The 16,243-nt window shown below is 39.5% G+C and overlaps 1 protein-coding gene across 1 annotated transcript in view; it reads right to left on the bottom strand.

The window, feature by feature from the left end:
* Positions 1-15,578, bottom strand: part of LOC143259763 (potassium channel subfamily T member 1-like) — a gene marked incomplete at its 3' end in the record, with an annotated part of 266,946 nt that extends 251,368 nt beyond the window's left edge. Inside the window, 1 exon segment of the mRNA XM_076523269.1 lies at positions 12,429-15,578. Coding sequence (XP_076379384.1) covers positions 12,429-12,685 — 257 coding nt within the window.
* Positions 15,579-16,243: the final 665 nt, after the last annotated feature.

Here is a 16,243-nt window from a genome sequence, read left to right as displayed (position 1 = left end):
AATGTACACTCCAATGGATTCCGTCGAGATATTAAAATATCAAGTAATTAAAATATAGATCCGGAATTAATTTGTCGAAAAGTGTATCGCGGCAGTATATTGTATCGACGCGCCTGATTGGAAATAAGAAAATTATCGATAATCTATTCAAAATTTCCTAGGGGAGTGCTCCCGATGCCTTTGAGTGCGCGCGCGACCCCAATAAGAATGTTTCGGTTCGCTCGAATGACGGTTTCTCTCGCAAATTCTTGTCGCAAAAAAGACGTCGTAATATTGCAACGTAGCAATACAGAGGGGCGAATTTTCACGATGAATAGACGAAGTTAGCAGATAATAAAAATAGCTCGAAACTTCTTTCAAGGTAGCCAAGAAACTTGCACGATTTCAAAAAAAGAGTATTATATATATACTATGTAGTATATATAGTATAGTATAGAATATTATATATATACTATTTAGTATATATAGTATAGTATATATATTATATAGTATAGAATATTATATATATATACTATTTAGTATATATAGTATAGTATATATAGTATAGTATATATATATTATATAGTATAGAATATTATATATATACTATTTAGTATATATAATATTCTTTTTTTGAAATCGTGCAAGTTTCTTGGCTACCTTGAAAGAAGTTTCGAGCTATTTTTATTATCAGCTAACTTCGTTTAATCTTCGTGAAAATAGTATATATATATATAGTATATATATAGTAGTATATATATATATATATATATATATATATATATATATATATATATATATATATTATATAGAATATTATATATAATATTTTTTTCGGATTGCCGAATTTCTGTTGCCAGATACGAACTGCGACTCCGTGCAAGCTTACGGAAGTTGAATGCGAGATAGAAGCTTTGAAAATATTAGGACGTTTTTTTCCCCGACTCTGCAATGGCCGTGATACGGGAATCCTGTATGCACACTTCGCTGCCTCGATTGTGGCACAAAGGACTTAACGCGGGAAAAAAAGACGAATCGATACGTATATACCGTGTGCGATTCCAATTCTATTAACTCCGTTTGTTCGAACGAAATTTTAGTCGGTGCATGAACTAACTGAACTTCGTGCGAGAGCTGTTATTGTTTGGAGAACCGTCGGGCGTCGCTTTAGTTTTACGGAACACCGAGCAGCCAAGATTCGTGGCAGATGGAAATTGAAGAATCGAGCATTCAGGAACACACTTTAGGCAAATGCGCTTGCTTTAATCTACGATTAGAGAGTTGATAAGGTTTCTCGAATAAATCCGAAGAGTTTTCGTTAATAATTTTAATATTTCGGTCGTTCAGAAGGTTCGCGCGGCTGTTGACAAGTAAATGCAAAGCAAATTTGTTCGTATAAAGAAATGTCTTCGCTCGATTATGCATTCGCCGTTGTCACCTGTAACCTTTTCTCGTTTGTTTACATAACTTTATAATTCCTTGTTTATAAAAATCCTCTGCTTTCCCATAAAGAAAATTGCTCTATGGGCCTCCTCTGACTCAAAATTCTGCCCGTTCAGGTCGTTGTATCCGAAAGCGATTTGTTTAAGAATTTGTTGGAATTCTGTTAGTTCGTTAATTTAAGTGTCATCTACGTCCTGTTAAAATCTCAAGGAATTTCAGCATCTCAAATTCGATATAATCGCCTCGAAAGTTTCGATCTTTGACACGTTGTTGCTTTACCGAGGCTTCGCTAAAGTTACGTTTCTAGCTGTATTTCCGAGAAATAATTTGAGAATTCTCTAAAAAAAAGAAAGCTAATACATAATGCAGAACATTCATAAGGACCCATTGACACGCAAAAAAGCGTACTTCGCTATCGAGTTCCTGAATGAGCTTAATGTAAAGCAAGCAATTTCCTCGAATTTTCGAAGGATGGAAGTTTATGGAAACCTCGAGTGCGGCGAGGTTACGGACACTTGGCAACGTTGCGTATATCACGTACATATATATCACGTGTATATATATATATATATATATATATATATATATATATATACCCAGGGCACTCTCTCAGGTGGTAAGAACCTGAAAACTTTCCCCATTTTTCTAACGCCAACAAGGAGGAAAAGACTAGGAATCGCTAAAAGCAACGCGGCACGACATTCCACAGTGTATAGACAAGAGGAATCAACTGCTAGCCCCGAATGCAACGTTGCCGTATTCTCGCGTTCGCTTGTCTTATTAGTATAGTAAATTCTTTCTAATTTTCCTGGGAAGAATGGACAAAAGAAAAATGGACGATTTGGGAATAGGAGATACGATTGTTCTATTAATGTTATTCTGTTTATTCTATATATTTTATATATTGGATTTATTCTATGTATTCTATGCATTCTGTATATTCTGTATATTCTATATATTCACTATATTCTCTACCTTTTATATATTCTATATATTCTATATATTCACTATATTCTCTATCTTTTATATATTCTATATATTCCATATATTTCATATATTCTCTATCTTTTATATATTCTATATATTCCATATATTTCATATATGCTATATATTCTATATGTTCTATATTCAATATTTTATATTCTAATTCAATTATCTAATTATTCTGTTCTATATTCTGTATATTCTATATATTCTGTATATTCTGTATATTCTATATATTCTGTATATTCTATATATTCTGTATATTCTATATATTCTGTATATTCTATATATTCTGTATATTCTATATATTCTATATAATCTATATATTCTATATATTCTGTATATTCTATATATGCTGTATATTCTATATATTCTGTATATTCTATATATTCTATATAATCTATATAATCTATATATTCTATATATTCTATATAATCTATATATTCTATATATTCTATCTATATTCTATATATATTCTATCTATTCTATCTATCTATTCTTCCATATATTCCATATATTCCATATATTCTATATTTTATATTCTTATTCAATCATTTAACTATTCTACTCTATTATACACGATTATATTATTTTTATAGTTGCCGATTGTCAACGACTATAAAAACGAAGCGCCTCCTCTTCCCAAATCGTCCATTTTTGTGCACAAATTGCAGGACAATTGGGGGAAAATTTACTGTACTAGTTTGCATACGAATAGATGGTAGTACATGTATGTGTGCAGAGGGTGGGCCCAATGTGTACAGGCGTATCTAAAATTTTCATACGTTTATGAATGGACTCGTGAACCCGTATGTGACAAACTTTCCGGTATGCGAACGTACTGAAACTATTATATGAAGGAAATTTTGTAGAGAGCGAAAAAGATGGTAGTCTGTGCGAGCAAGGTCCGGTGAGCACGGAGAATGAGGCAGGACATCCCAGTCCAACTGATGTAATTTCTATTGCATCTGAAAGGACGCGTACGCGGTCTGACATTGGCGTAGTCACGACGCACGGTCCACAGAGAAAGCGGAAAAATGTTAGTTTTAAAAAATATCTCCCCGTAACGCACGATTTATTCACTGGTGGTAAATTATTTACCATGATGGTTTATTATTTAGTATGATCTTTTTTTACCATTTGTTCATTTTGAACGCGGCTGCTTGTCAGCCGAACTGGATTACCAAAATCTTTGGTTAAATGTTATCCGTTGAACTGCTATCTGTTTTACGAAAACAGACTGAAATTCATTGCATTGCGGAACGCCCAACCTCAAGAATCGCCGGAAACCGCACAAACATCCTGGCTGGCACAATATAACACGAGAAAGTATGTATACACGGTAAATCGATAACCAGAAAGAACGAACGTCTACACTACACGAGACGTTAACGACACTCACAAACATTCGGACCGCTCTCTTCACGTCTTCACACACATATAGAACATATATGTATGTATGTACATGCTGCGTCGATTATTTTCCGCCACTCCCCCCGTCGGTACGTCGTTATCAATTATTTTTATACGAGCATTATTATACAGGGTGACCCGTCTAAATCGATTCATTCAAATATCTCGCAATAGAGATATATTGAATATTGAAGATATATTGATTATTGAAGATATATTGATATATATTGATTATTGAAGATATATTGATATATATTGATTATTGAAGATATATTGATTATTGAAGATATATTGATATATATTGATTATTGAAGATATATTGATATATATATATTGATTATTGAAGATATATTGATATATATTGATTATTGAAGATATATTGATATATATTGATTATTGAAGATATATTGATATATATTGATTATTGAAGATATATTGATATATATTGAATATTGAAGATATATTGATATATATTGATTATTGAAGATATATTGATATATATTGATTATTGAAGATATATTGATATATATATTGATTATTGAAGATATATTGATATATAACAGATATATTGATGATTTTGAAAAATGTTTCAATTAAAAGTTGAATTGTTTTGGGGGCACGTAATCTGCTTAATAAATAATCTTTTTCCTTAGCGAAAATGCAATCCGCGGCTTCGTTTACGAGTTATTAACGAAAAACACTGACCAATGAGAGCTGATGCCCCGCCCTCGCGACCACTGCCGCTGCGTCAGACGGCCAGTGCGACGCGGCATTGGCCGCAGGGCGGGGCGCTGACCGTGCTCGCCTCTCATTGATCACTGTTTTTCGTTAATAACTCGTAAACGAAGCCGCGTATTGCATTTTCGCTAAGGAAAAAGTTACTTGAAATGATCTCGGGAACCCCTCATTTCTCGGAAATATAATTTTGGGACATCCTGTATATTTGTAGATGGATAATGTTCGGGATATAATTAACCCCGCATGATGCAGAGCGTCGCATGTTTCACCTGGTTCGCGAAAGACTAGAACGAATCGGTCTGCACAATTAAGACTATTGAATTGAATTGAACTATTTGATAGAACGCTTTGCACTGATTGAAAAGTTGTAATTCGAATACTGTCAACTTGCAATTACTGTTTCGTGGAGGAGTTGAGAACGACTGTTCGTTTATGAGAGTATCAACGAGATTGCAGTAAACAGTTTACGATTTGCGTGTTCCGCCGGAACCCATCTCGACTCGACTGTTCCGACGAGAGAATTTAAAAGTGCTGCGATTGGCGTATTCCTAAGTTTTGATGCTTAACTGACTCGCACCCTGAAAGAAGGCCACGCTGATTATTCTCCAGCTAGACCGTCGCAGCCGGATCTCCAGCATGGAGCGCATGTGAAAATAAAAAGCATAAAAATTGACTATGAAATGATGCAGTTACTTTTTTCTAATTAATGTTTTCTCAGAATCGGAACTTCTAGCCCCGGTCTCCTCTGCCGCTTTTTATTAACAGGACCTCTTCTTATTAACGAGTGTCTCGTTAACGATCACAGTTACATACACTTGCAACGAATTATAATTGGGTCCTAATAACCAAAATATATTTATATCTGCAACGGAATTATTTGCTTTATAATATTGTAAACGTATGTACATCTACTAGAACATTGATAATCTGTAATTGGTGCATCTCAATGATGCCCAATTCGGGTCACAATTGGTTTCCGATAAACTGACAACCACGTGTCCGGATTATCTGCGGAATCGCTGATAATTAAAGATTCGCGCGGCGTCATTTCATAATGAACGAATCGTCGCATTAAATCCTACATGTGTGACGCAACGACAACATGTTAAAATCGCATAAGCGATTAACACGGCCGGAAATGCGTGAACCAATTTATAATTTACAATTCAGATAGAGATATAAATTTCTTCCCTAACGCATAATGATGCAATTACTTACAATTCATGATCCATAAATCCTTGTTATTTCATCGTATTAGAGAAGCAAAATAGCTCGACCACCGAATGCTTAAAAGCAGATCCCGCGTAACGATTGCTATGAATATTTACGTATCGTTGAAAAATGTTTGGATATCGTGTTAAATAAAAATTGAAGGTTAACGTTATTCGAAGATCACGTCGAATAAAACTTTTATTGGAAAAGCTTCGGGAAGCGTGCAAGCTTCGAGCACAGTTTTATGTACGACATATTATATCGACATATTTATCTAAATATTTCAACAACGAGAGATTCATTAATTTATATTACATTATTTTATGCAATATAATAATATAATATATAATATTTATATGACATAATAATATTATTATATTATTTTACATAATATAACAATGTAATATATAATATTTATATGATATAATAATATTATTATATAATATTTATACAATATAATATGATAATATAATATATAATATGTATATGACATAATAATATTATTATATTATTTTATATAATATAGCAATATAATATATAATATTTATATGATATAATAATATTATTATATAATACTTATACAATATAATAGTGTGATATATAATATTTATGCAATATAATAATATAATATATAGTGTTGATATAATATAATAATATAATATATAATATTTATATAAAATAACAATATTATTGTATGCAATTTATATTCATGTCCGCGCGAAATTGCAGTTTTTATCAAATTGCACGCATCCCACCGTTTTTTCGTCTCGTTCGGTGATAGCGAAGACGCGAGATTAAAAAACACCAGTATTCATAATAAAACTATGAACACGAGAGAATTCTTCTTCGTTATAGTTCATTATGCACACAACATGCCCGCCAGCGGCGTTGATTATCTAACACGTAAATCTAACTTCTGGCTCCTATTTTTTATCCGCCATCGCGGCTGAAAAAAAAAGAGCGAAACCAACGTCGAGCGAACATTTTCCCTCGCCGAAGGCCTTTTTATTGAACGTCAAATTCCTTCTTTTTTTTACTATTCCTTTAATATCGGAGCAACCGTGCTCATAAATCCATTTCCGAAGTATAATAAAATGTTCGTTTCGTTATCGGAAAAATATATGTCTGGCCAACGGCAAGCTTTTTATAACACGCTACACTATTATATATTATATTTCGCACGTGCGCCACACCCATTTCTCCACCTTCGGCGATTTCTGTCCACGGCGTTGTATCGGCCGCGTCTTGCCTGTAACTTCATATTTTTCCCGATGCGATTTCTATTAATATATCTTGTTAAATGTTAGCAAAGTACCGCGATCATACTCTGAAACGCGATATATCCGTATACTTTGAAAGTGGGTTAAACAGCCACCGCTTATTGCACCGGTAAATAGCGCCCCGTGTAAATGGGTGAACGCGTTTCTAATTTCGGTTTTTTTGCCTGCCGCTAAACACGGTGTAAGATTACGTTAACCCAATCGTTATCACTTGCTTGGCTATAAACGGTTGGTCTAACAGTAGACAGAGCAAGTACTATGCATCACGAATGCTTTAAAAATTGTATCAACCAATTATGTTAGAAATATGTTAATTATGTTAACCGTTCATTTAACTGTGAAGATGAGATGAATATGAAATAATATTAAAAATAATAAAATAATAATAAAAGTGAATAGATGATATCCGAAACAATGAAAATTATATTAACTAATTATGATAAAAATATGTTGATTATGTTAACCGTTCATTCAACCGTGAAGATGAGATGAATATGAAATAATATTAAAAATAATAAAATAATAATAAAAGTAAATAGATGATACCCGAAACAATGGAAATTATATTAACTAATTATGTTAAAAATATGTTGATTATGTTAACCGTTCATTTAACTGTGAAGATGAGATGAATATGAAATAATATTAAAAATAATAAAATAATAATGAAAGTGAATAGATGATATCCGAAACAATGAAAATTATATTAACTAATTATGATAAAAATATGTTGATTATGTTAACCGTTCATTCAATCGTGAAGATAAGAAGAATATGAAATAATATTAAAAATAATAAAATAATAATACAAGTGAATAGATGATATCCGAAACAATGAAAATTATATCAACTAATTATCTTAAAAATATGTTAATTATGTTAACCCTTCATTCAACCGTGAAGATAAGATGAATATAAAATAATAATAATAATAAAATAATAATAAAAATTAATAGGTGATATACGAAACAATGAAAACGTTTGAAATAAATTTCGATATTAATTCGATTCGAACAAAATTCTGTAATTCCATGAAACTTCGGATGTTGTTGGTGCGGCAGTGAGAGTATGAAATTGTTTTTGAAATTGTTCACGTTGCGTTGTTGCAATTTTCGTTTTTACGTGTCGGCACACAGGGAAGCCGGAAAAATTTCGCGAATATTGCTTTGTTTCCGCTTGAAATCCGCGGGGAAATGAACAATATCAACTCGTAGAAGAAGAATTGCACGCGTTCCGGGGACTGAAAACTTCTGCACTTCGCGATGTACCGAAGATCGAGATTTGCTGTTTCCAAGGAATCCTACGGAAACGTAACGAAGACAACTTAATGGAATGCGAGTTTCGAAGAGAATTTCGTATTTTATTAAATCCGCCGTCGAAAGTTGCATTATCTGACGGGCTGATGCAATTAGTACCATAGTACCGGATGTTAAATAAGATAAATGATCTTGCAGAAAACGGCTGTTTTATAAAGCAATTTTAATCCATTTTTCACGTTCGTGTTACAAGTTTATTAAAATTTGTTCCGCTGATTTTTCAAATTAGAAACGAAATAACGAAACGTAAATATTGAACGATTAAATCCAAAAAGTTTCATCATTTGGGCAACTGGCATCCGTTTTGCACGAATGTATCGAATTTTTCTACTATTTGCAATCAATCGTTGGACAATGTAAACATGTTGTTTTTGTTATATTATATTATATTATATTATATTATATTATATTATATTATATTATATTATATTATATTATATTATATTATATTATATTATAATATATATTTATATATTTATACATATAAGTATGTACTTTATATGGCAGCTATAACGAAAGATGTCGAATGAAATCGATCGGTATGATTGCTGAACATATTTTTCATATACGCGAAATTGAAAAAATGCATACTATTGCATACATTGAAAAGACGCAAAACAGTGGATATAATAATATTAAAAATGAAATGGATTAATACATGGAAAACAGTTGAAAAAAGGAGTAATAGATTTGTCGATTACATTTTGATTAAAACTAGCACATTAATTCACTTTATAAATGTTTCACGTAGTATCGATTTTACTTTATTTTTAAAACATGTTCCACATTTCATTTTTACATAAGCTGCATTATTAAACTGAGTCCCATGGACCCTTCTGGTCGTTTGAGGGCTAATGTGAGTTTAACTTTTCTTTTTTGCTATCAAATCTATTTTTCGAAAGCGTCGAATGGCTTCATCAGCCCTTCCACGTGAAACTATCGCTCGACAAGGTAATCGAATGTTTGCAAAATGTGCCGATAAACGTCCGAGATCGAATTCGCAAAAATAACCGAGTTAGAAGCCGATTTTAGCGGGACGCGAAGTGGTCAACGCCAAGCGGCGTTCGGCGTCACGAATCAATTTAGAACGAAGCGTACGAAGCGCGTAAATTACAACGGTGAATACGTGCGCGTGTTATTTACAGTCAACTCACAAAGGACTACACACCGATAATCTAATAGCCAAATATTCGGGCGAATATGGGACGCTAATTTCGTTCTAAAAATCGGGTCGATTAAAATTCCAAAACAATAGAAATTTCTTTTCGCGAGCTGGCTGCGACGATCGACGAAACCTCCGCCGTTAAAATAACGGCGATGGGTATTGTAAGTGGACAACAATGCTAGATATTCGCCGATTTCGTAATGAGGAGCGACTATTGAATGCCGAGCATTGTAGTTTCGAGGAAATGGGATAAACCCGCGCGGCTCGTAAAAAGCAAAAAGGAAGCCACCCCGTTGAAAGCACTCACGGAAAAGGAGTGGCTTGCGATACGATCCTGGCATAGTAAACTGATTTTCTCGCTATGGATATATTAGAAGTTTATACGAGATGTGTTTTCAAACGCGTGTTTTGTTTAAACTTGTAAGAGAAGAATTCATACCCTTTAAAAAGGTTCTTCCAAAATACAGACAATGGCGAGCATATAAATAGGGAAACTTGAAAGACGGTGTAAGTTCCTTAAAACTGGACTAAACGTCTTGAATTTCGTTTAGATGACAGAGGGACTGGTATACTAGATAATGACTATAATACTTTTCTTTAAATTTTGCTATCACTTGAAATGTGACAGAAATATAAAAAAGAACTCTTTCATCTGAGCCTATAACGAAATTAAAAGAAACAACGCATTTTGTAGATCTTGCAGAACTTGTACGCGTGTCGAAAATTGCATCGAAAATGATTGACCTTGACAGGAGTTATAATCAATTAAAGATTCCAATTAAGATTCCACGAAAAACAGCTAACTTTTACATCTTTTAACGGCTGTAACTTGACTATGCGTCCACCGATTTCGATGAAATCATCAACATGCATACAAGTCACCGAGATCTACAAAATGCACTTTTTACATTTTCGCTATATGCTCGGATAAAAAAACATAAATTAAAAAATCGCCTAGCAGACCGGTCCCTCTATCGTCTGAAACAAACTTCAAGTCATTTAGTCCTAATAATCCATTTAATTCGAAGTCCATTTTATTCGAAAAAAAGTTACACCGTTTTTCAAGCTTCCCTAACTTCCCTAGCTTCCCATTTGCGCTGGCGAAAAATTTACCGACGCGTGTACCAGAACGGTCCAGTGTAACTCACTGGGAGGCGTTGCACAGTGTTCGATGCCCCAGAGAAATCGGAGGAAGATTTATATTTTCTAAACTAATTTATTTTCGACCTAGGACTTTTAATAGTTTTTTCTGGCAAACAAGTGTTCTGGCAAACAACAATCCCACTCGACGTGCCATGCGCGTCGTTTTTGTTTCCGTGACAATCGCACGACGACGTACATACCACGTCGTTGGCGATTCTGTGACAAAAGCATTACGACGTGCGTGACACGTCTTTCCAGTGCAAGTGACTAATTACACGCTCGCCATTCTACATCATACAATCTGCTGCGAAACATTTTTAACACGTTGAATGCCACGCCGGTTTTACAGAAATTATCCGTGGCGCCACGACGAATTTACTTTTGTGTGACACTTATAATGTTGAAATATTATCTGCAATAGATAAGTTACAGTGTATAACCATGTTTGACATGTTAATTGCGACAGGGGTCACTGTTTGAATCGACGATAGTAATAATAAATACAAAATTTTAGATATTGACATTTGTTTTAAATTATATATATATATATTCCTATCAATTTGGGTGCGCCGGTCACCGGTGGCCCCCATGGCGTCACCGCCAAGTTAAGTGCCGGTCACCGGTCACCGGCGACGCGACAAATAGTTAAAATACATAATTAGGGTAAACATCGATACTTATAAATTTCGAAATAACACCATTGTTTCTGTAATGCTTTGAAGAAATGAATGCCGTACAGAACATGCAAAAATAATTTTATTAATAATATAACTTTTATTAGTAATATAATAAAAGGCGGCCATAATAAAAAATATTAACACATTGCGGACGGGGCCGCACATTTTCAAACGCTCCAAAAACATGCTTGGCAAGTAACAGGAAGCGGATAGGCACATTTCTAATTTGTGCATTTAGTATTCTTAAATAATACTATATATACATAGTTTATATATCTGTTTATTATATAAGATTTTTTACATTTTAACTATTATTTATTATACAAATTTGAATATTGATTTAGAGTGTGATATTTGGAATGATTCATTTGTTTCGCTAAAATTACTTAGGAATGCGAGAGGCTTCGTTACCATGGTTACGTAACAGAAATATTTGCGGCTGGTTGCTTAAGTTGCCGATTAAATAAAAAAAACATGAAAACGAGATATCTCGTGACCCGCCCGCAATGTGTTAATTTTATTAATAATATAATAAAACAAGGAAAATATACATGTTATTTGTGCGCATAACGATGAAACACATTGAAACACAGAAAAGGTGAACCAGAACAGTCAGCACAATATGTCGCCACTATCTTAGTGCAATTCTTTGCTCTCATTCTTCCTAGCTGTTTTGCATTTTTTTCATAAGGCAATTTCCAAAATCGCCTTATATTTCGCACACTTCCCGGTTCCCTTTCAAGTTCACGACGACGTTTCTTTCTGTACGTAATTACTTGGTGAAGTGCAATCTTCGTCATTAGAACATTTCACTAAATACATCGCTAACTTCATCTTAAACTCGGAGATTGAAATACAATCGCAAAAATGGTCTGCGGCGCCTTGGGGGTCACCGGTGACCCCCGCCACGAAACATGCATAAAACAAGCTTATACAACTAAACTTATCAGCTGTAAATAACATTTCAACATATAATATGCATCGCATAATGAAAAATTTGCGCCTTGGGCAAGTCGCGTAAAATTCGCGCGGCAGCCAACGTGTTAAACCGACGATGCCGAGAGAAATCGTAACATACCTTTCGTCCAGCTTGAAAGACGACCTGGACAGGTCGCTCCACGCGCTCATGCTTCTGCTGCGCCTCCTGCAGGAGGACTGCGGTGCCAGTAGCCTGGAGCTGCTCCGTCTCCTGGTGGAGGCGATATTCTCCGCCTGGAAGTAGACCCTCGGCGAGTGGACCTTCTGCTGGGCATTTGGAGGCGTGGAGGTCGGCGTGACGGCCGTCGAAGTGTGTAGCTCCGGCAGTGCCTCGTAATCCCAAGCTCTGGCGCCCATGTCGAGCAAGGGTACCGCCGAGGCAGCGTTCTGCCCTTGCAAGGGATCCCGAGGCTTCCGCTGATGGAACAGGGCGAACAGCTGACGGAACGCCGACTCGTTCGCCCGGTGGTCTTTCTTTCTCGGTGGAAACTTCACTTTGCCTTCGTTTCCGATCCCGGATCGCGTTCAGTCCCGAAACGAGTCAGTCCGCGTCGCCCCCACGAACACGAATCGCGGTCGTCGATCCTCGATCCTGTCACATCGCGAATTACCTCGCGGGAACACGGTGCGTCCAGTCGTCGTACGCGAACGGCTCGCTGACCGTTCCGAGGCGATCGTGCCGATAACGCGCGGCACCGTTCCGCTCCATCGTGCCCGAAAATACGCGACCGGCGTGGAAACTGCGACCGGCTGGCCTCCTACTTCTTCTTTCTGTCGCTGATCGGCGTCGTCCCAAAGCGACAACACGTGCCACGCGGCGAGCGAGTCACGTTCGTTCGTTGAATCACGGCGAAACTTCGCGACGATGATCAACGCGATCGGCGACGACGCAGCAGCTTGCTCTTGCCCCCGGAGGCTGATGAATTTTCTAATCGATATATCAGCTGAGACATCGGTTTTAGCCGTCTCAAATAGCCTCACGCTTCTCGAGGCAAGTTCAATGGGCGAGCCGACGACGTTGTCTCGTAAAATCGTGGCCCGCCGTGAACTCGAAGAACCGTCGAGCGGTTCGATGCGTCGATTTATCGGGGTGCTCCGAGCGATTAACGAGCTCGCGTCTCGCAAGAGTAACGGCCCGACGTGCTTCCGCTGCGTTGCTTGTATCGCGTTGCGCAATAATGCCGTATTTAATCAGCGATCAAAGAAAGACGATGCAGCGCGCTAAATCAATAGCCGCCGAATTCCGAGCCCGCGTTGCCGATGCACCGTGAGAATCAAGCGGATACCGTCTCCGAGCCTCGAAATTGCTCTCTTTCGCGTCGATTCGAACGTGCGGGAACTCCGGAACGGCGGTCGCGTTCGTGCGATTCGACGAACGCGACACACGCTCCGAAAAGCTACGGAACTGATATGCGCGCGGGCAAATGCGAAAACGCTTCTAGCGTAAGTTCTTTTGTTTACTCTCGGCTACGATGATATCAAAGATAATCTAAAAGTGGACTGTTCAAAAATTACGCACGAGTTAACATTTCCGTGGTGTGTGTATATCGGCAACAATGAAACGATTCTCAACGAACAAGCGGCGACGGTTTTCGACAGCGTTCCGATCGGCGATCGATCACCGACCGTTCGCTCTTCTGCTTCGAGTTCTACCCGCTACGTTGACGAATATATATCAAAAATTCAACTTGAAAAAATACTCGCTCCCGCGGCGATTCGATCGAGCAACGTAACGTTCCCGGGGAGCGTAACAGCCGCAACAGGATCGCGCGCGAACGACCGCTCTATTTCACGGCGCGGTGTTCATCGCGTTCGGGGAACGCGGGTGGTCCACCCTCGTTCGCGCTAATTGCGGCGAACAACGAGGATCGTGGCGACGATCGTTAATTTCTTCTCCGGGTACATGATTTTTCTCCCGGGTCGCTGCGCCGCGCGATTCTCCCAAGGCTCCGTTGTCGCGTCGCGCGGGATCATCCGCGGCGAGTGTCGCGAGCCGATAAACAAAAGCGGACCCAGCGAGCCGTGATTAATCGTCGCGGGCCTTAACGAGCGGCGATCCGGCTGGCAATAAATCACGACCGTCACGGCGGGACCAGAGCCGTTCGTTCGAGCGGCCCGGATTTCGTCGCACGTGACACACGGCGGAGAGGTCAACGTCGAAGGTTACGATCGTCGAAAAAACAGTTCCGTGGGTGCTCGTGCGAACGCAGCGTCGCGAACATCGCGACAGGCTTCGAGGCGGTCGATGCCGGCGAATTCGCCGCGATTCGATCTGCCAGTTTCGCTCGCGGCGGCAACGCAAAGTGCCGAGCGTGTCCCAAGGTTGTTCCCGATGCTAGACCGCGATCCCGCGACGAAAAGCCTCTCGGCGTGCAGGCTGGGAAATGTCAAATGCCTGGCCGATGGCAGCCGAGCGAGCACCTCGGCCGACATAGAAGACGGACGGACTCTCGTGTGAACAACAATGAACGGATCGTCGACGTCAATGATAATAACAACGCTGGAACATCGTCGTCTATATCGTCGTCCTCGCTCGCCTCCGCTTCGACGGGGAATCCTGCATCCTCCGGCGTGACCGAACAACGCGAGCCCTCCTCGGGATCCGCGAACTTCCTCCCACGAACGAGAGCACTCACGGATCGACCGTCACCGAACAGGTCATTCATCAAACTGTCCACCGACTGACCAGTCCACGTCGACGCTGAAATCAGCTGATCCGCTTCCGGCGACAGCTCCGCTGATCCCTGGACGTGTTCCAGTGTTCCAACCCGCCGAACGAACCAACCAATACTGTCGAATAATGACAAGCCGGCGAAGAAACGTATCGACACGCGTTACCGCATTAACCTTGACATCGCACAGCTTGCACTCCGTGGATCCGCACGCATCACGGGCACACGCAACCACGATGCTCGAATGTGCAACGTTCGGACCGTCCCCGAGGAGCCGGGGAAACGTCGGATTGTCCTTGAACCGACACCGTCAGCTGGTCTCGAAAGCTCGTGATCGACCAGCAGAGGACACAGGAGGATTTCGGGCAACGGAAATGGCGGAGAACAGAGAGGCGGCCGAGGCTGTAACTTCTGTGGCTCCCCTGTAACGTCTCGTTACAGCGGTTCGTCGCAGGCGGGCCCCTCTCCGCGCCGCTGATTTTCCACCGTGCGAGGAGCTATCTCCCAGCTATCTCGCAGCTATCTCGCAGCTCGCCACCCCGTACTGCGGCACACCGTACCAACTTTCTCTCGCGTTCCGCCACCCCTCGCTCTCCCGCCCCCGATCTCGCCGACGCTCGCCCCTCCCTTTCTCGCCCTACCGATGCGCCTGTCTCCCTCGCTCTCTCTCGGTCTGTCAACGCGGCACGCCGCCTCTCCGTTCTCCACGGAGAGCTTTTCTCTCCCTCTCCCCTCTGGGCTCGGGTCCGTAGAAGCGCGGCGCACACATGCACGTGGCGCCTCTGTTGTCAAAGCGGCTGCGCTGCGGATTGCTTCCCGTGTGGTCCGAGGGATACCATCGTCCTCGTCTTAGACTCTTTCTGTTCGGTCCCGGGACCTCGGCCAGCCGTTCCGTGATAGATAGAGCTCCGTTAGAGCCTGATGATCCGTGGCTGAGAGAGATATCCGCTGTTGTCTTATCGAGAGACCGAGCGCTTTTGTCTTCTTCTCGAGGAGAGCTTGGAGAGACTCGTGTTCTCGAAAGCTCGCGATTACCAAGCAGAATCGCGACGTTTACTATCGCGGCTGGAGTTTTACGGAGACCACGGGGACGGGGGGTGACGTTTGTTGTCGCGTGAAATGGTTTGACGTTTGGACAGAGAAAAGCTTGTGATGTTCTAGCACACGATTTCGAAAGGGTTTCGGTGATCGGTCGAGGTAAATTACCGTACGAGAATACAACGTCGTTATTCTGAGCCAATGC

The sequence above is a fragment of the Megalopta genalis genome, chromosome 6 (assembly GCF_051020955.1).
Source record: "Megalopta genalis isolate 19385.01 chromosome 6, iyMegGena1_principal, whole genome shotgun sequence".
In the NCBI taxonomy this organism is placed as follows: Eukaryota; Metazoa; Arthropoda; class Insecta; order Hymenoptera; family Halictidae; genus Megalopta; species Megalopta genalis.
This window is presented reverse-complemented; position numbering and strand designations above follow the sequence as displayed.